We start from the raw sequence: 20,570 nt of genomic DNA, 5'->3' as shown, positions 1-20,570 counted from the left end.
ACTTTGAGTTTATAATGAAATCTGCCTTAATCGAAGATCAGGCTTACCTCCAATCCTAATTCTCCTTTTCTTATGCTTTGCACCCCACAATGCAGTTCCAACCGCTAGCAATCCACCAATGATTGAACTCAATACGACAGCTACTAATATTATTTTCCTCCTGGTTCGGTCATGAATGGCATCTAGAGTAAAGAAAAAGAGTTGGGAAGATTAACTATTTCCAAACTTCACTATTTCCAAACTTCTCTTGCCCAACGAACAAGAATTTCAATAAATTAGTAGAAAAAAAGTCAACTAGCATAAGTATGAATACCTAGTTCAGAAGCTGATAGGCGTAAGTATAGAGCTTGCACGTACTTCCCATCTTCGAGCATTCTCATGTCAATCAAGTCCCCGAACCACATGAGGCAGCCACTGCCTCCTCCTGTGATATCTGAATTAGCATAAGCCGTGCACGAACAGTTCTTCAAGCACTCGTCCTTGCATTCCTTGAGGCTCATACTCCTGTTCAGCGTTACCTCCAACGGGTCGGGCAGTTTGACTTTTTTAATTTCCATGAACCCATCTCCTTTTGAACAATTCGTGGGTATTGTCCTCTTGCATCCACTGGAAAAAACGCGGACCGCCCATTCGTCAGGCGACTTAGGCATGAACCCTTTCACACATTCGCACAAATTACTGCTGCAGATGGCATTAGCACCGCAGCTGCCATAAAAATCGCAAAGATCACTAGGGAACGCAAGCATGACATTCCACATGGCACTTTTCGATCTATTGACCACAAAAATCTGCAGCACTCCCAAATAGTTTAATTTCATCGTCGAGAAAAGTTGCCTGTTCTGAACCTCAAACATGTAGGAGATCTCAGTTTCATTGTACACAAACATGGGAACATTAGCTGGATTTGATCCAGCGGGAAGGCCAACAAATTGGACTCCGTTCCATTGCCCTGTTCGAAATATTTTTCTATGCCTATCCACTTGGACTACTTCATACTGAGGTAGACCCTGACTGTAGTTTAAACTGTGGACATAATCTCCAGGAGAAGGGTCATCCATGCTTTTCCACGCAGTGAGACGCTGTTCGAGACCCGTTTTCAGGTTCAACACCAGCTTCATACCCGCTAAAAGCGTGTCAGACGGGCAATCGAAGCTTTGCCACGAATAGGATTCATCAGAACTTGAAAAGGAGCTATCCCAAAGAACAAGATTTCCTGAATCCAGGAGCTGCGCAATTGGATTCCGGAGGACCCTAGACGACTTTGAAGACCAAACCACACCATTCGACTGGTCGAGAACAACTAGATTGCCCACATTGGTGAATGTGAGAACACCATTACGATCCGCTATCGGCTTGTTTCTATTAGCAACCCACACGACCGTTCTAGGACTAAACTTGTACCATATACCCAAGTAGCTCATACTCGAGTTGCCAGGAGTAAAGAATCCTAGCTCAAAGGTTAGGTCTGAAGAAACCAGTGTTTCTCCATGACTGATGGAACGGTTTGTGCCCAAAGTATCGGTTGCAAGTGACAAACCGATCGTAGGGACGATGATGAAAATGGAGAATGTGATCTTTGCCATTGTTTGCAACTGTACTCTTCTAAGTTCTAACCCCATCTTTATAAGCAAATCACTCTAAACTTACCAACAATGTGAACACAACTCATACGCACCACTTTTCACTTCGGCCATGTTCATACCTCGTACTATTCCAGCCGAATCATTCAACGTCAGATGAAACTCAGACACTTTGACACGAACCTAACACGTTTGTCTCCGTCGAACCCATCATTCCTTCTCAAGGATGATTCCAGGGTCAACCAAGCCCGTTTTGCCTTCAAGAAACGGCATAGGAAGTCAACACTCGAGCGGCGTTTTGGCGCACTTTCTTCGCACGTCGTTTTAAACCTTCAAATGGGTTGGACGGTATTGCAAAGAGAATTGAACGACAGCAGCCGTCATTGTGACGTGGTAAAAGGACAAATCTGAAGAATTAGATTGGTGATTATATATCCGGCTTCTCACGCGCCATGTCAGTTGTCCGTTGATGAGTATTTTAAAGTTCTAAGATTTGAACAAAATAGAATGGAAAATCGCTTTTAAGACGGTAAACTTTTTTATGTTCGATATGTGTGAACGAGAAAATTTTGATATTCATTTAAGATGAACCCATCGTCTTATAGTTATAATTTAAAATATTGATATAGGCCATTATAATACCAAAAAGAAAATTGACTATCCATATCAATAATCACGGACTTGAACCATGGATTATACAATAAATGGGCTATACGAATTGCGTATCAATGCGCACGTAATGCCTTCGTGGCATCAATTGATACCCTCTTCGTGTTACTTTGTTTCGTTTTTTTTTTTTTCCTTTTGGGGTGGAAATTACTTTGTTTTGTTTCGTGCGTTGATTATTACAATTCGGATATATTCCTTTCGTAGGCCAACGACATTTTGGAAAAATGGTAACTTCAAATCACGGATTTGACAACCTGGACCTAGCCATATGGTCCCAATGACTTTTTTTGTGCAAGTTTGAGGTAGAGCATTTGATGAAAAAGCCTAGCTCAGCCCTATTGAGCCCAAGTCAAAATCCCTATCCGATCCAGCCCGAAGATTTGCATAAAAAAAAATTTATGATCAACAGGTTTAAGTAAAAACTTAAGAGTTAAGACCGATCCAGGCCCGCTCAGCTCGAACCCGTTCAATGAACACCTGTAATTTGAATGGTTTGTCGATATTATATTAGCGACAATCATTGGGAAAATAATTTTATAATTTAATCTTTGATCGTCATATGATTTTATTATTAGTACTATATAGATGATAAAAAAAAATAAGGGGTGCAATCAAATATGATATCACGTGATATATTTAGATAAGATCTGAAGTTAGATTTATTTGACTTTCCTTGGCTTCTAACTTTTAAGTAGCTCTTTCTCATTTATATGGAAAAAATTGTCCAAAAAGTCCTAAACCTATTGGATTTTTGTCAATTCAGTTTTAAACATTTAATTATGCCAATTGAAATCTAAATATTTTCATATTTTACTAATTGAGTTCATTCGATCAATTTTAGTTAGAAATCGCTGACGTGGCATAACCGTCGCTGATGTGGATATTAGCCGTCTTACATGGCATAACCGTCGCTGAAGTAGACAATTTTTAATATTATTTTATTATTTTTTAATTTTTAATTTTTTTCCTTTTTTTTCTTTTCTTCTCTTTTCCTTCTTTACTTTTTTTCTTTTTTTTTCCTTTTCTCTTCTTTTCTTTTTTCTTTTTACCCTCCGCTGACCTCACACGAGGCAACCCTTGCCTAGATGAGGGTCACCCTCGCCAGCCTAGCCCAAGCGAGGGCGGCCCTCGCCAGATCAAGCAAGAGTTTGCACTCACCAGCCCAAGCGCGAGCGGCCCTCACTTGAGGCTGGCAACCTCCACCGGCCATCAACAAGGCCCGGTAGAGGGAAAAAAGAAAAGAAAAAAAAAAGAAAAGAAGAGAGAAGGAAAAAAGAGAAAAAGTAAAAAAGGAAAAGAGAAGAAAAGAAAAAAGGGAAAAATTTTATCAAAATTCGAAAAAAAAATATTAAAATATTATTAAAAATTGTCCACGTATCAGTCGTGCCACGTAAGACGGCCAACGTTCACATTAGCATTTTTCGGCCTAAATTGATCGAATGAACTCAATTGACTAAAGTGAAAAGATTTAGAACTCAATTAGAATAATTAAAATGTTTAAAATTGAATTGGCAAAAGTACGATAGGTTTAGAACTTTTTGGACAACTTTCCCCATTTTTGTGCTTGATATGGAAATCATGCTCTTATGAGAAACTATGAGACTTATCTGAATGTATCAGTATTCTCTCAAGTATATATATGAGTCAATTGGGCCTCAAATCATGACTTGTGATTTTAATAAATACATGGATGGTTGAGTTGCATTTGAGGTGATATGCTGTGATTTCAATGAGACTTTTTACTAAATGGAATAAGTTCACCCTTCCTAATTGAACAGAAAGGATCTCAATCTTTTTCGACTACTCATCGTTTTTTTGTTAAAATCAGAAGCAACATACATCTCCTTTTGCTATTTGCAGATTAAACTTTGAATTGTTAATGATGACTAACGATAGTTGCATGTGACAGATGGCCAAAGCATATACGCTTGTGTATGGATTATTCTAGCTAGTATCGATAGATCATATATGATTTGAAATCATTGGTGGAAATAAAATCTTTATTTTCTCTAAGATCATTGCGAAAAGCATATATTATAATTCTACAGGAAATGAAAATAAAATCATTAAAAAATTTATTTCTCTTTTCTTAGAAGCACGCACAGACAGTTCAAATCAAGATACATATTGATATAGGTGGTTATCTGATATGCAAGTGACATATGCCTTGATTTCAAGTTCACTTCTGTGAACAGATCAGTGTTTAAAAATAATTTTTGTCACTAATGATAGGCATACAGAATCAAAACTATGGACTAGCCAACAACTTACATAGCACAGCAATGAGCGTTGATCTCTCTCTCTCTCTCTCTCTCTCTCTCTCTCTCTCTCTCTCTCTCTCTCTCTCTCTCTCTCTCATGCAAATCTAAAAGGGTAGCGAAAGCTCTGCGAAGGTAGGTCGAATAAAATAAAAGGGATGTCCACGAATCTGTCACAGGAGCATGTAAGCTTTCTTGAAGCAACTGCGAAAAAGGCATGCGAGAAGCTGATATGCATGTACTTTAGCTGAAGGAAACTGCAGAGAAACTTCCTCTGTGAGTGAACTTCTCCTTCAAAAGATCCACGACAAATTGTTCGTCACGCTGCTCTCAGTATCACGCGCCCTCTTATTCAAATGAAAATCGAAGCACAAAACCCAAAAGAGAGGAGAAAGATCTACCACAAGCTTTCTCGTCCATCCACTTATATTGTAATTCCTCAAAATATCAATATATATGTGAAAAAGCAAACTTGCGATCTTATAATAAACACAAGTTTCTTTGTACCCTATTTTTCCACCATTGTTAATTATATCCAAAGCCACGACATCAATAATAATAATACGAGTATGTACAAAATACTCTTTTATCGTCATGCGCCGCCGTGGCGTTGCCAGCCATTGTTCATCTGTTTTCCTTTTCTATTTGCTTTGAACTTAGATTATGCATGCCAAAAAATTGTTCGATGAAGCTAGCACACATATTGAATTTAATCTGAACCGTCAGATCTTGTGGGATCCACATGAGACCGACCGTTACGCTCATGGAATCTTATGGATGCGTGTAAGTGAAAGCGACAAGAGGTTTAATTGCATGTCATGATTGGATAGTGACTTATCAACGTGTAGCACAAGCCAGTCATATGGCATGATAACCTACATAACCTACCGATATCGACAAGCGAATATATCTATTAGCACTTCATGGTAAATATAAGTCGATGATTAAATAGCTCATGGCATGACTTGGATCCTTAGTTGGTGGCTACAATGGTAACCTCACCAAGGGGTTGTTTCCAACCAACAAGGGATGTTTGCGCCTGTCTACTAATATGACAGGTTACCTAACTGCGTTCATTATTTTAACATACCGGTACCCACACATTCTGCTCCCTCCAATCCTCCCTATATATTTATCTTCTCCAGGAGGAGGGAGTACTCCCTTGTTGCTTCACATCCCAAGGATGCCGAGGTCTGCACAAAACCTCAGACGAAACAGTCTTAACTCATGCTTAGGAGGAGTTCTTGGTAAATATAAGTCGATGAATACATAGCTCATGGGTAGAGAAGAGACTAGGAAAGCGAAAAGCCAAGGTCTTCGATCCATCATCAACTAGCTATTTTGCTTGTACTGATACGACAAACTAGTGCGAAGGACAGTGAAGGATACGGCTTGTACGAATGATATGGGACCACCAAAACGAAGGTGAAACCCTAGCATTTAGTGAATACAATGTCGGACATGGCCTCAACTAGCCAAACCTACAACGACATGCATGGACCGGTTTGATTTGGTGGTATGTTCTTGATGAACGACATGAATATGTTGACAGGATGGCTTCGATAAAATGCTAGAGGTTTGATAGGACCATGTTACGTTGGCAACATAGAGTTTAGGGTTGAGATTTGTCGAATTTAGAGAGAGATAAATGGGATTTCCCTTAAGATCATGACATGTTATCATATTTAAAAGAAGTTGAAAATAATTATCGTGATTAAGTCAAGGATTCCAGAGAATCTCAGCTCACTTAGGCTAACTCAGCATGATTTTTCTTACTTTTGAGATCATTTTTAAGAGAGATTCTCCTACAGTAGTTGAAAGTTGAAACTACGGTTTATTTGAAAAAAAAAAACGATTATATATACTCATGTCTGGATTTTCCTGATTGGTTCATGTTCTTTCAAAATTTAAAACGGTTAAGATTTAATTGCAAAAGAAAATTTCATTATTGGACTGGGTCTAATGATCCTTGCCTAATTAACATTGCAACTCAAAAATTTAAAACTGTATTTACTTCATTCCCATGTAAAATTTCTACAGGGCTTATACCCAGTTCTGATATTGTATCAAATAATTCACATTCATATGTTTTAGCTATTAAGTTGTCACAGTATCTGCATAAGATTCATACTCACTTCATTTGGGTAAAGCGAAACTCTGGCGAATAGAGAAATTAATCATCCATCCATATATATAAATGGTTTTCTCACTATACATTTTCAAAATGTGTGCGGTGCAAATCATGTTTCAAATGACATGACGCACACGTGACACTCCAACAACTCGAGATGGCTGTACACTACTTCCCCTTAAATGTTTGTATGCTTCTTGATTATGTTTACTTGCGGATATTAAGTTTTACAGCCAGAGAAATTGCACTACTATCCTTAGATGCTCTCCTCTTTTAGAAACCAATGTAAGTAGTGATGAATCATCAGATTACACACGATCCTTATAATTAATTGCCATTTCCATAAACCAATCTTATTAGATAGCTTAAGACCCAAATATAAAGCCCCGAATGAGCGGCAGCAGCCAGTACGAATCGCCGGTTTCGTCGACGGGGAACACGGAATTCACCTTCGCCACGGTGATTGATCTCTCTCTCACTGTGTGCAGATGCGTTTACGCCTCTCCTGTACACTTGTTAACACAAGAGCTGACGTGTGCTTCATCAAAGAGTAAGTCTGACTTAACCCGCCCATGCAACTTCCAGGAAAGAGAAGGCGTCTCCACGGGTCAGGAGATAGGAAATAAACAAATAAAGTAAGCAAACCAGAAAATGAAAGATGGTCGAAGCTCCCTCTTTCAATCTAGATTCATCAAATCCGTTCACAGTCCCTCTGTGCGTACCTGCTATTCCTTGGTTTTAAATGCCCCTCCCTCCTTCCACGAACATTCCATCCATCTCTTTCTCTCTCGCAAAAATCATTTTAAAAACCCTTGCTTGCTCTCAACACTGTCACTCCCCAGCTGAGATCACACCCACCACTCCACCCGAGAACACAACACGACCCTTTTTCCCTTGTCTGTTTGAATAAGTTCAAACACCAGAGTTTCTCATTAACCTCCAAATTCTTGACCATATTTATATTCATTCAATGGCAGCTTATGAGAGCACGATGAGCGCGGTCGACTTCGAGGACTACTTCCCCTCGATGATCGTCAGGCTCGGGGCCGAGGGCTTCATCGGGGAACTCTGCAATGGGTTCCAGCTCCTGATGGACTGCGAGAAGGGGCTGATCACGTTCGAGAGCCTGAAGAGGAACAGCTTCCTGCTAGGGTTACAGGACATGGGCGACGACGAGTTCGTGTGCATGCTGCGAGAAGGCGATTTGGACGGGGATGGCAATCTGAACCAGCTGGAGTTTTGCATCCTCATGTTCAGATTGAGCCCTGGGCTGATGGACGGGTCCAAGCAGTGGGTGCAAGCTGAGGTAGATCATGTCATGATTTGAGTAATAATTTATAATAATAAGGCACCGTTTGTTTCGCAAAAAATAAATTTTTTGGAAAATATTTTTTTAAAAATAATCACTTGTATCACTTACCAAAATAAATAATTGAATAATATTTTCATCGTACACGAAAATATTTAAACTTAAATTATTATCTATAATGAAAATATTTTTCATTAGCTTATTATGTCGAGCGATACAAGTGATATCATTTTTAGGAAAAAAATTTCCAAATCATTTTTTTTTTCGTGAAACAATCGGATCCAATAGAGGTAACAATGTAATCCTCTCTCCTTATTAGTTTTTTTGCCAAACTTGTTGCCAATAAAATTGGTAATTCCCGTTGTGATCTTGAACGAGCAAAGAGGAATAAGACCCGATCCTCAATTTTCGGACTTAGATTTTGGCATGGAAAAATCTCGTGCATGGATTTGCAGGTGTATGTTTTGGTTTTCGATCGATGATAGAACTTGAATCATGGGGCATGCTGCTTCTTCGACGGCCGTTTCTTTGGGTAAGAGAAAGAAATATAATGACTATCTAGATAGAAATCAATTTAAAACACATATCCAAAAGTGAGCTTTAAATTTTTTTTCTAAACTTTTTAGCATTTGGTATTTGACTCTCATTTAATATTAACCACTATGATATTTTTGTAATCTTATATATTTTACTCATCGTTGGAGCGATCTACCCCACTCTAAGGGTATTAGTGACTTCTTTTGTTGTGCGTTGGGTCATGCGGTCGAGAATCGTATGATTTCTTTTTCTTCTTTTTCAAGATCACGCAACTACTTTTACATGAAAAAATAAAATATGAGAACTTAATCTTCCCAAGATTAGTCCTTAAGCTCAAACTTTAACCTTAAAGTTCATAAATGTTGATACACTGCGATCTTCTTATTCAATAAAAAAAATTCGATGGTTTCCATTGATCAATTTTGTCTAAAAAAATTTCATTAAACTAGCCTTGTAAAATTTGTCACTTGTTGATGCACGATCCCATCTCGAAAAATTTATCGAAGACCCCACCTTGAGATGGACCTACACCGTCAAATACGAGTTAGGGTGTCCGAGTTTTTGATCCGGATTGGCCCTCTGATGTTTAAGTTAGAGATTTGGGAGGGGAGTATATATTGTGGAGTGCACGATGGGAAGAAGAAACTTAACTAAGTGGCTGAGTCACTCTTTATAGATGAAGGTGATCAAGGCTAACCGGGTGTTAGTCGACGAGTAGGGATCTAGTTATGTTGTCATTCTTTACATTTAATCGCATGCCACCATTACTAATTGTATCCGATTGTGAAGAAAATTTAGATATTAATTGTTGTAATTCTTAACATACTCAAAGCAATAATCGTCTTGATATGTAAGAAAACATGCTCATAATTTTGTTGGTTGAATAAGTTCAGACTTGGAAGTCTTTCAATTATCCAGATGGAGATTTTTAGCTTGGAATTTGGAGATGATGCTTGAGTTCCACCAACTGTATCCAAATTGTTCTGGATCAATGCCAAATACACAAATCAAAGGCTTGAATTTAATCGGTTCATGAGTTGTCTTGAATGATTCATGGACCTTCAGGTAGCTAATCAAGCTCCCACACTTGTGCCCCTACTTTACCAAAAAATGGATGCTCATTTTCAATCGAAATAAGTAAAAGAAACAAGGATTGTTGCGACGAACAATAGAAACCCAATATCTTATTCTCGAAAAATTGCCTAAGGGGGGACTATGCTTCATTAGGATGTAGGGTTAATACCATGAAAACCCCAAACTGGTACACTTGTGATAAATTTATCCCAAACTAATTTTTTAACTACCAAAAACTTCAAACTTGTACACCTGTAATAAATTTACACTTCGTCAATTTTCGTTAAATTTTGCCGTCAAATTGTTGAGTTTGATGACACGTGGCAAGCTTGCAGCTAACGGGTGCACCAATTTGGGATTTTACCTCTCCGTTTGTCATAGGTTTACCAGTTTATGATTTTTCGTGGTATTAATCCAATTTAACGGAGGATAAATTTGTCCCAAGCGTACCAGTTTGGGGTTTTTTATGGTCAAAACATTAGTTTGGGGTAAATTTATCATAGGTGTACCAGTTTGGGATTTTTTGTGGTATTAACCCTATAATGTATAATTTAATATGTATTTACTCGAAATTAAATCATTGAGTTATGAAAGAATTAAATATTTTAATTTCTCATTACACATCAATTATCCGAAGGGGGACTATGCTTCATTTAACATATATCCGCTCGCATACTGTAGACAACCTGGCATCTTCCATATTTTCGAGTCTATTCTTCTAAGTTGTATGAAAGAAATTTATAGGTTTTTGAGGCATTGGATTCTCACCTATGTGGTACGGACATAACAAGTTGTAAGGTTGCTATAGGACTCATAATTTTGAGTGACATTTGCTTAATTTAACAGAGAAAAACCTGCTTGTTTTGTTTTCTCACTCCCAATTATTCTTCTCGCGGTTCAACTTAGTTGCTTCCCTACGATTTATTAAGTCAATTTCTAGTACGATGAGCATCGCATAGACTACTCAGCATACCACGACTAAGCCTAACCAAACCGATCACATTTAAAACATTTGGGGAGCCCACGCTAGCTATCCCTAGAAGCCTAAAACTAAAGGCACAAGTTTCCACTCAGTTTCTTCACCACATCATCCATAAACTAAGTCTGTACGATATTTTTTCAAGTATGACACTCGTATACATCCTCAATTTCGTTTTGGCAACTCGAGAGCCAACCAAGATGCAATTATATTACTTACGGCGAGTATAAAAAGATGCCATTAAATACTAGTTTTATCTTAGATCATTAAAAGTACATCTAAGTGTTCAATGTTGCTACTGTCTGCAATAAAATAATGCCTTATTATTTTCTATAAAGTAAAATAATCTCCTAGGACTAATCGTGCTATTGCCTAACACCATGCGAAAATAAGACTGCCGAAATAATTTCTTTGGGTGTCTTTTCCGTGCTTTCATTAGAAAAAATGACACGAAAATGGGTTGCTGCATTTATCATCTAACCCTTCACCTACTAAACTAGGACACCGTCCTACAAGTCACGTACTTAGTATGATGCACCGAAATTTCACAAGTCGAATGATAATAAAGAAAAAACGAGTTGTAACGGGTACCCATATTTTTGGGAAAGCAAAACATTATTTGGCGCCATTTGATTAAAAAAATGTGTAATTTATTTTAAAAGTAGTCTTTATATGCATAAAACCCTCAAGTTTCCCCTCAGATGAGATCATTGAAGAGGGCTTAGGATGTTATTTATAAGAAAAATGCCCCGTCTCTCAATGTCGGAAAGTCCAAGCTTGTCCGACAAGGATCGGGAGTGATTACCCAACCGAGAGGTATCAGATAATTTGCAGCTTTATTGGCATTTTATGGAAGGTGAATGGGTGGGTAGGAATCGAATTGCATGTCACATATAGCAGAAGGAGAGTGTCATCGCCGAGCGACAGGGGCCAACACTAACGTCGTTCTGAGTGCCATTTCACCAGTTTGGCCCGTGCGAAGCGGGACAGGTGTTTGAACAAAAAAAAAGCGAGACAGGTCATTAGAGCTGAAAAATCACTAGTGCTCGCAGAGGACATCTATGCATTTATATGGGCAAAAAATGGAATAAGGAGAAGACCGAGGAATTAATGGAAGACAGGATGATATGATTGTGGGCCTCCAAGTCCAAGAGAAATTCGAATGTTCAAGCCTCATACCACCATCACTATGGTGACGGCCACACCATGTCGAAGAAGTCATTTGATCGAACAGAGTTTAATCGTGATCTGCATGACTGATGACCATTTCAATGCACTATAAGCACCATGGTTTTCGGAAAAATTGTGATTTGATCGGTTTACTAAATATGTTTAAGGCGCAGATATGGCGAAGGACGTACTTAGCCAAAAAAAAAAAAAAGAACGGAAGGAAGGAAAGGAAAAGAAAAGAAAAGGGATATATGTGACAGTCTAATAGAGTTTAATCTGGAAAAATGACTAAGCTACATCGTGTCATGACTAAGCTACATAATCGCAAACAAATGAAAATCTTATAGCAGTGATGAATGGGCAAGCTGATGATGACCTTCGATTCGATATGGGTGACCTCAAATGGAAGGTTGTCATACTCAAGTGATCCATGAAATCAGGAACGCCGCAAGATATGATTCAATCGGGATTTAAATCCAGCCAGGCACACTGCGAGGTATTATCCATTTAGGATTTGCAATCCATCGGCAGTAGTCACCATTGCTCAAATTGTGCCTCTGTTCCTTCATGTGCGCGTGCGCGTGCGCACACAGGTGACATTGGGCCCTACATAGAGAGTGCGATGTATTTACACACGGGTGATAATTGTGTCGTTGTGCTTGAGTTGTGAGGGCTCTTAGCCACATGGCTAGTTCAATGTGCTCATCAGTGCCTGACCCTAAGATGTGAATCTTCCAAGGCATTGAATGTTGTTGTCAAAAGTGAGAAGCTCGATTCCTAAAGGAGTGAGGTTTTCGTCCAACAATATGCATATGAGTGCCTTTTTTTTTCTTTTTTTTAAATCATAAAAAAGAACCTCATTAATGCTCATGCATACGATTGTTTAACCAGGTTCTACAACTGCATGACATTCCACTTTCTTCCTCTTTAGAGGGGAAGAGTTACATAAAAATGGATAAAAGTCTCAACCCACGGGATGTTCAACAAAGAGAGACGAGACGAACCAGGTAAGCAAAAGATTGACAAAGAGAAGGACGTTATGGGGATGCTAACGACATTAGAAGCTCTCGATCCATACCCGTGAGCAACTAGGTAGAATAGTGTCTAGGGGGTAGAAGGAAGAAGACGAAGTAGGGAAGTTCCAATGGAGGTTGGTATGATTGTCTTACAAGGTGAAAAGACAATTGAAAGTGGGGCGCGGCCGGACCACAAATGTGTTGTGGATAAGGAGGGGGTCTTCTGCAAGGACTGCGTATGGGTTGAGCTTCTAAAGCAAATGAAGAAGAAAAATGATCACATGGATGAGGAAGACCTCGAGCATTTATCTCTTCGAAGGTCACACTCATATACGATGAGATGAAAAGTAAGTGACTATGTAAAAAAAATTGACTTACAATACATGATAATGGCATATTCAGATCCGAGTTTCCGTGTTATTCATCTGAAACGTGAAACGTCAACTTGGAATTTGCCGGCTCCTCCACTTGCTTTTGGACAAGTAGTGGAATCTTTTCAATCTGACTCTTTCTGAGGCCAAGAACTTCGTATCTATCTGAGGAAAGATTTGCTTGTGTAGACAAAAACTCAAATCAATCCAATCAAAACTTTTTTTCTAGAAAATTTTGCATATGGGTCAAGACTCTCAAAGAGAATCTTCCAAACCAGCCAATAGACCCACCTACCACATGATATTTCTCATTTTGATCTTTTGACTGGTGAAAAATCCCGTATGGACCCCTATCCATTAAAGACACTTCATCTCTCGTGCCATCTCCACATAGCAAAGTTCCTATGTTCAATTCTGAGAGAAGGCGTCGATATCAAGTTTTCATTTCAATTTTATCTAGGGTTTTGAATTCAATGCTTGATCCTAGGGAGATAGCAATGGTTGTTGCTAATGCCCCTTGGCTTGATTATTTAGATCACTTCATAAAAAGAGTTTTTTCAACCAGAGTTTGAGATACTAGAAAGGGCCATCTCGATTTAATGTTGATGCTTGAAAAATACCTTTCGATGATTGATAACCAGAGGCGAAACCAACAAAACCATATCCCGTGATCGCTTACTCTTGGACATTAATTTAGTTCATCTCCTTCTCTTACTGATGTGGCAGTTTGCCTTCAAACATCTGATTCACTAGCATTAGAAATTTACTCAACAGCTAGGCCAACAAGCCTAAGGGGAGGGAAGAGATTGTTAATTGGAAGGGGAAGATTTCGAGCGAATTCAAAATCCAAAGCTTCAAGCTCCTGCCATTTTGAAATTGCCGAGAAAGAACTCCACGGGACAATGGCTATTGAATGGGTCAACAAGCGTTCGAACAAATCAAGATATACTTTGCAAATCCTCCTATTCTTGTCCCGCCGGTGTGTGGTGCTCCTCCTCATCAATAGGAACATCACTTCGACTTGCCTCCTAGTCTAGACTGCATCGCCATACTCTTTTGCTTTTTTCAGGATAAAGGCCGGTCCTCTAATAGGCATAGGCATTCGTCTTTTGAGTTGTTGTTCGTTTCTCATTGTTTCGATCCAAATTTTGAATAAGCATAAGATCACTCAATGACTCGATGAATTTCTTTTCTGAGAGCTCTCAACCAATCCACAACACTAAAGAGATACTAGGTGGAGGCCATCTGCCCCAATCTAAGTAGTTAGGGGTTGGGCTCCCGGCAACGACTCGACCTTGTGGTAGATTGCGGGGCACTTGTCAACTCACTCATGTGGGCGAAGATATCCCAAAATTCCTAATGTACTTGATGCACTTCTCGAGAAAGAAGTCATCTCGGTATTGGATCCGCTCTTTTTGTTAGCATAAAAATGAATTAGATTTTATTTGTCTTCTTAACGGAACAACCCCCCCCCCCCCCATCCAAACCATTCTCAAGACCACCGAGCCCTCTCGAATGGGTTCTACCATAAAAGCTTTCAACATAGACCCGGGAAAATGTCTTTGCCTCGCCATGCAGCGAAACCCCGCGACCAGTCACACGAATTATTTTGGAGATCGTAAATTCTGGGAGTTTCGGTCGCTCCATGCATAACACAAAAAACATTTACTTCTTTTTCATTCGAGCATTGGAATAAAATCGTCGGGCAGAAATTCAAATTCGCACTCCCCCCCCCCCCCCCCCCCTCCCCCAAAACAAGGATCCGAGCACACGTCTCTTCGGGTCCCTTCCTTCGTCCGCATCCTCTTTCATCGTCGTCGTCCCCCCCACCCCACCCCACCCCAACGCCATCCGTCCATCGCCTTCGAGAGGAGATGTCCATTTCCCGAACAGTCCGTCCCATGACCACGACCCAATCAATTCTCTCTCGCATCAATCGAACCTCTGATCAAAGCACAAGCAGCAAGTGGCGGGCCTTCACTGCCCATGTCGCGATCGCGTCAAATGCGTCAAAGGCGTCGACTCCCCCCCCGGTCCCTCCCTCCCCTCCTTCCTCGCACTTCGGATTCAAGTCTCCATGCAGGGAACCCACCCCCTTCTCTCTCTCTCTCTCTCTCTACACCTCCTCCACAAAATTTACGAATTCTCTCTCTATCTCTATCTCGCAGTCCCACATCGACACATATTCTGACCTTGTGGCCACCGTTCGCCCGTCCCCCTCCCCTTCCCTCTCTTTCTTTCTTACGGATTTCCCCCTCCTCGGAATCCGAACCCGCGTTGTGCCAGGTAGGACTCCCTTCACGTGGTGCGCGGCCACGTCATCGGATCATCATTCCACCACGGCATATCAATCAATCATCCCGCTTCCCCCAGAGGATGATGTTAAAAAAAGGAAAGCAGTACTCGCATCTCAGCCGCACGATATGGCTTCTTTTTTTTTTTTATCGTCTTCCTTGCTCTTAATTACTATAATACCCTTTATCCCTTCTATCCAAGTGCGGATTTGATCGGTCCACGTCGGACCCCGTCAAACGAGCCGGGTTTGACTCGGGTCGAAAATGACCCGATCTAAATAAATCGGTTTAATCGGTTTTGATCTATTGTATAAAACTCGATTTATATTACTAAAATATTTTCATATTTAAGAAAACTCGTATATAAACTAAAATAAGAGTGCGCATTAAGTAAGCGTGAAATTTAGCGAGGGCTAGAGAGAATGAAATGACAATTACAATAACGGGCTAGATCTAAGTAAATTGTAAATCCATTTAACAATTATATTATATTTAAACTCGTTTATAATCTATTTACTAAATATAACTAGTCTACATAACGATTCATTATATCCTATATGAGTTAAGAAACGAGTTTATTACCTAATTTTATAAATTCAGTATATGTACATAGATGAATCCCATATACCACGATGCCCGGCACACACTGCGACGCACGACACGAATCGATCCACGAGCAACACCCCCCACACCTTTCGTGGCCCATCGCGAGATGATTATTGGGCACAGGGTCCACGGACACAAATTCCCTATCCTTTTTTTTTTATCCTTCCAGATAATAAAGCTAAAATAAAATATATGAAAATAAAAAATATTAAGAAAGGACCGGGCGTAAAAAATAGTTGGACGGCGAAAGGCGTGGCCGCGGGGGGGGGGGGGGGCGGCGTGGGCGAGGATGAACGGGGCGAGATATGGGCCTCGGAAGACACGTCAGGGGGCGCGCCCCGACCCAGCCCAGGTGGGCTTCACGTGGCTCCGTCGGACCGTTGTGGCCTCAAATCTTCCACGTCGGATCTCCCCGAATCTTCCGCCTCTGACCCCACTCTCTTCTCGTCCTCAGAAATTTAAAAAATATATATATATCTCCACCTCTCGGGAGGAAAAGATCTTTGCAATTATGCCCCCGAATTTAGCTGTCCTCCACGATTTGTAGCCGCCCCCACCTCCTCCGAGTCAATTATTTATTTTTAATGCCTTTTTTTTTCTTTCTGCAATGCGAGTCGATTTTATTCCTCTTAATCAATGGGATGAATTATTCGATTAAGTTCCATAAATAATATTCAGGATATGTTTAATATTTTTCGACAAGCTATTGATTTCATCATTCAGAAATATTAGTCGACGGAGAATATTTAAATTACAATTGCGAATGATTATTTTTTGGCAAAGGGATGTTTCTAAAATCTTAAATTTGTCGCGAAATTAGCGTCGCTCTTTATATTCAAATTCAAGCGGCCAAGCCGTTTACGGTTTCCTCTCAAATCGGAGATCTCTGTTATCCGGTAAATTCCGTTTCTGCGCTCGTCCGCTTCCCCCCTTTCTATCCGGAAGCAAAGGAGCGATATTTCCCCTGCACCTTCGGAGGACACGTGCCGCTCTAGAAGCCGACGTGGCAGGGGCCCCCAGACGCTCGGGGCTGGTAGGCTGTCTCGAGCGAGAGCGCGTGAAAGATTCCGCGTAGGCGCGTACCCTTCAGTTCCCCACTTCCGTCAACCGAGTCAATGGTCGCGTCCCGCGTGGCGGAAAATTAACGGCGGTAACAGGAGAGGCTTGGTGAGCCCCCGGTCCACACAATCGAAGCTTCCCCCCCTCTCTCCGCGGTCAGTTGTTTGGGTAAAAGATTTTTTTTTTTTTTTCTTATTTCCCGTCTATCACCGCGCCCCCGGAAATGACGGGACTGCCCCTGGGAAGCGGTGGAAGAATCCCCGGATTTTAGGTTTGGATATTTCCCCGTATAATCCGTTGAGGATTTCGCAACAAGTTGCTCGAAACTACTTTCCTCTTCGTCTTCAACCTCGTCGCTTCCTGCAAATCATCATCGTCGTCGGAGCGCGCGCAGAGAGAGAAGCCGAAGCCGAAGCAGAAGCAGCAGGAGCAGAAGAAGGAGCGCGCGTGGAAGCTTTGCGACGCAGCGTTTCGAGGCGGGGGAGGGGGGCGAGGATGAGGAAGCGGTGCGAGCTGTGCGATCGGCGAGCGGCAATGCACTGCGAGTCGGACCAGGCGAGCCTGTGCTGGGGCTGCGACGAGAAGGTCCACGGCGCGAACTTCCTGGTGGCGAAGCACGCCAGGGCCCTCCTCTGCCACGTGTGCCAGTCCCCGACCCCGTGGAAGGCCTCCGGTCCGAGGCTCGGCCCCACGGTCTCGGTGTGCGAGCGCTGCCGGCGGATCTGCGACGAGAAGGCGGCGCCCGGAGCTCGGGGATGCGCCGGCGGCGATGAGGAGGCGGGGGATTGCGACGGTAACGACGCGGATGAGGTGCTCAATGACGACGATGGCTATGGTGACGAAGGCGGAGATGAGGAGGAGGAGGAGGAGGAGGAGGAGGAGGAGGAAGAGGTCGACGATGAAGAGGAGGAGGAGGAGGAAGAGGAAGAGGAGGACGGAGAGAACCAGGTGGTTCCGCTGTCGCGCGATTCGCCGCCTCCGGCGACTTCTTCGAGCACCGAAGATGAATCCACCAGCAGGTCTGTTGCGGTCGCCGGCGACGGGCTCTTCGCCGAAACAGTGGCCCGCGGTGGGTTGAGGATGAAGCGGTCGCGCCAAAGCGAAGATCTCGACTCCGACGTATGTCTCTCTTCATACTTTTTGCCTAATCTCTGTTTCCTGCATCATTGTCCTCTGTTTCAGTTGCACTTGAAGCACCACCGGAAGCTTCACATATAGTCGAAACGCTCGTCGGAAGTAGATCGATCGGATGTCCTGCTCTCAAGCTTTAACGTTTATATGGCTCGAAACTGTTCACGGCCTTTCTACTCCGGTCTTCTTTTAGTGCAGTTTCCTACTCATAGAATCCAAATACGTGACGCCCCTTTAGCTTTATCATCTGCAGAATCTCTGTTTCATCTGTGTTTTTCGGTTCAAAAGTTACGGAAGCATGAAACTGTGGCTAAGTTCTTTTGGGAATTTTCGTCCGGATCGCAGGATGAAGTCGGCTGTGCTTCGTCCGGATTGAACTCGAGAGCATTGGATAACGAGGAGGAAGCGACCTCTTCGTCAGCCTTGTCGAGACCGACGAAGCGGCAACGAGTGGCGGCGGCGGTCGAGACGAATCCGATCGCGACGAGCGGCGGCGGCGGCGGGCGCGTGGGGGGAGCAGAGTCGCTGATGAGCGCCCTGAAGAGGCTGCTGCAGAGGAGCGCCGCCGCGGGCAATGCCGCCGCGGCCGTCTCCGGCATCTGCAGGCTGAGCGGATATCACCAGAGCCGCTGATTCGATCCGACCCATCCGCCCAATCCGTCCAGTTAGTCGACCCCCTCTCGCTCCTAACTCTCTGCTAGCTAATTTCCTGACCCACACGCGCATGAATTATGTTCTTTGAGAACATGGGCACTTCTCCTTCTGGTTACCACCTTCTTCTTCTTCTGGTTCCTTTGGTTTTAGATCATTTCGTATTATAGAGGATCGAGGCCACCGTTACATAGCGAGTGCAGTAAAATTCATCGAGCGTTTTTTGTCCACCGTGTGTTCTTGCATTGCTCCCTCGTCCCTTCCATCTATGGAAGCGTTGATGTGATTGTTGCTAGTGATTATCAGTGAGAGACAGTGACGATAAGGTAGGTATGAAGTGGCCAATTCGACACAATTGGTGGGTGTGGTTGGAGACGTGAAGTGCTGCTTTTGTATTTTGTCGATTTTTTTTCCCCTGGTTTACGGAAGTCAACCTCGGTTTGTGTTGGTTCGTATACTTGTCCTCTTCCCTTCGTGCCATGAAAAAATCATATGAAGAAAATTGCTCAGAATACCGCGATTAATCCACAAAATTAGAAGAGAGCAAAACACTTCCAGGATTCTCTCATCTGTATGGGGGTCGAACCCCGCCAAGATTTTCTATAATTTCAGCCTGAGAAACGATTGATATGGGCTCGATGCCTCATTCCGAGATATCCCGATTTAAGCGGGTGTTACGGCGGTGTGTTGCCGAGCTAGTTCCCCTTTAGGTAGCCGACTAATCATGGTCGCGGTCCTAGATTTAGATTATATTATTAACATGAATTCCTCTGCCGTACTTCGCGTGTGTTATTTGACTGGAGAGAACCCTTCAAGCTGCTTTCCGCAAGAAACGTGTGTCGATCTGAAAACATGTAATTTATATAGAAGAGAGAAACCACATGGGCCATTTCTCACTATAAAATAACGATGGCCGCCTGACCTCCCCTCCTCTCGTTTTTTCTTATGTTTAACGTTTTGGCCACGCTTTGGATCGATTCCTGGCGAATTGGTAAATCACGCGGGAGAATTAATATTCTTCTTTTTAGTCGCGATTATCGGCTAATACGAACTTTGGACGAGACTGAATGGCCTGGATTAAGCTCGTGCTTATCTTGGATTAAGCCATTAATTAATTTAATTATGAAAACCAATGAGGGGGCGCTCTCACGCGGTCCATCACCATCAGACGAAGCAAAGCTTTGGATTGCAGCTCAGAAGAATTTAAAAGGGGTGTGCTGAGAAATTAGGACCCAACGATTTGACTATCGTCTGCACGTATCTCTAACTAACGCATACCGTTTGTTGGATTTAAGTCCAAAGATTCCTTTTCCTTCGTTTCTCCTCTTTTGCTTAAATAAATGACGGGAAAAGAAAGTTTGACTTCGGCAAACATTATAATTCTTTGGGTTGGGCAGTGCGGTGGGAACTTGTGTCTACATTATTGAAGCTCGAGTCCATGTGAAATTCACCGTAAGAATTGGATTGAATTGACAAATCTTTCGCTCCCTTTCGGAAACGACAAAAAGTTAGTGGGACGAGATTCTTGTATTATTTTTCCAACTTGCCAATGTTATCCAGGGAAAATTGACCTGAAAGTCCTCAATATATAACACTTTTTACCGATCTGATCATAAACCTTTCGATTTTACCAGTTGAGTCATAAGTTCTTTTTAGATTGTGCCAAATGAATGGATCTAGCCAATTGTGATTTGAAATTGATGACGTGGACGCTAGTTGTCCTACGTGATACAGT

At 41.9% G+C, this 20,570-nt stretch overlaps 3 protein-coding genes across 4 annotated transcripts; 2 read left to right on the top strand and 1 right to left on the bottom strand.

Moving 5' to 3' along the window:
* Nucleotides 1-290: 290 nt before the first annotated feature.
* Nucleotides 291-1,619, bottom strand: LOC130139592 (G-type lectin S-receptor-like serine/threonine-protein kinase At4g27290). The gene has a single exon (XM_056316857.1). It carries the CDS (start codon nt 1,617-1,619, stop codon nt 291-293), a length of 1,329 nt encoding a protein of 442 aa, XP_056172832.1.
* Nucleotides 1,620-7,313: 5,694 nt separating this feature from the next.
* Nucleotides 7,314-8,364, top strand: LOC115687677 (calcium-binding protein KRP1-like). Its single transcript, XM_030613309.2, has one exon. The coding sequence runs from the start codon at nt 7,609-7,611 to the stop codon at nt 7,963-7,965; it is 357 nt and encodes a 118-aa protein (XP_030469169.1). The 5' UTR covers nt 7,314-7,608; the 3' UTR covers nt 7,966-8,364.
* Nucleotides 8,365-17,304: 8,940 nt separating this feature from the next.
* LOC115687718 (uncharacterized) lies at nt 17,305-19,239 on the top strand. 2 transcript variants are annotated; one of them, XM_056317529.1, is made up of 3 exons: nt 17,305-17,944; nt 17,996-18,172; nt 18,530-19,239. In XM_056317529.1, exons 1-3 carry the CDS (start codon nt 17,549-17,551, stop codon nt 18,815-18,817), a joined length of 861 nt encoding a protein of 286 aa, XP_056173504.1. In that variant the 5' UTR covers nt 17,305-17,548; the 3' UTR covers nt 18,818-19,239. The 2 variants fall into 2 exon arrangements, with proteins under 2 accessions (XP_056173504.1, XP_030469223.1); XM_030613363.2 differs by having other exon boundaries at nt 17,305-18,172.
* Nucleotides 19,240-20,570: the final 1,331 nt, after the last annotated feature.

Source organism: Syzygium oleosum, unplaced genomic scaffold, assembly GCF_021117445.2.
Source record: "Syzygium oleosum isolate NSW1041296 unplaced genomic scaffold, Sole_v2.1 Sole_v2.13, whole genome shotgun sequence".
Classification (NCBI taxonomy): domain Eukaryota; kingdom Viridiplantae; phylum Streptophyta; class Magnoliopsida; order Myrtales; family Myrtaceae; genus Syzygium; species Syzygium oleosum.
This window is presented reverse-complemented; position numbering and strand designations above follow the sequence as displayed.

Bases quoted from the DNA above. Each gene is read 5' to 3' on its own strand.
- LOC130139592 (XM_056316857.1), bottom strand. From the start codon at position 1,619: ATGGGGTTAGAACTTAGAAGAGTACAGTTGCAAACAATGGCAAAGATC.
- LOC115687677 (XM_030613309.2), top strand. From the start codon at position 7,609: ATGGCAGCTTATGAGAGCACGATGAGCGCGGTCGACTTCGAGGACTAC.
- LOC115687718 (XM_030613363.2), top strand. From the start codon at position 17,549: ATGAGGAAGCGGTGCGAGCTGTGCGATCGGCGAGCGGCAATGCACTGC. The intron at 18,173-18,529 runs GTATGTCTCTCT...TCCGGATCGCAG, and splicing joins GCGAAGATCTCGACTCCGAC to GATGAAGTCGGCTGTGCTTC.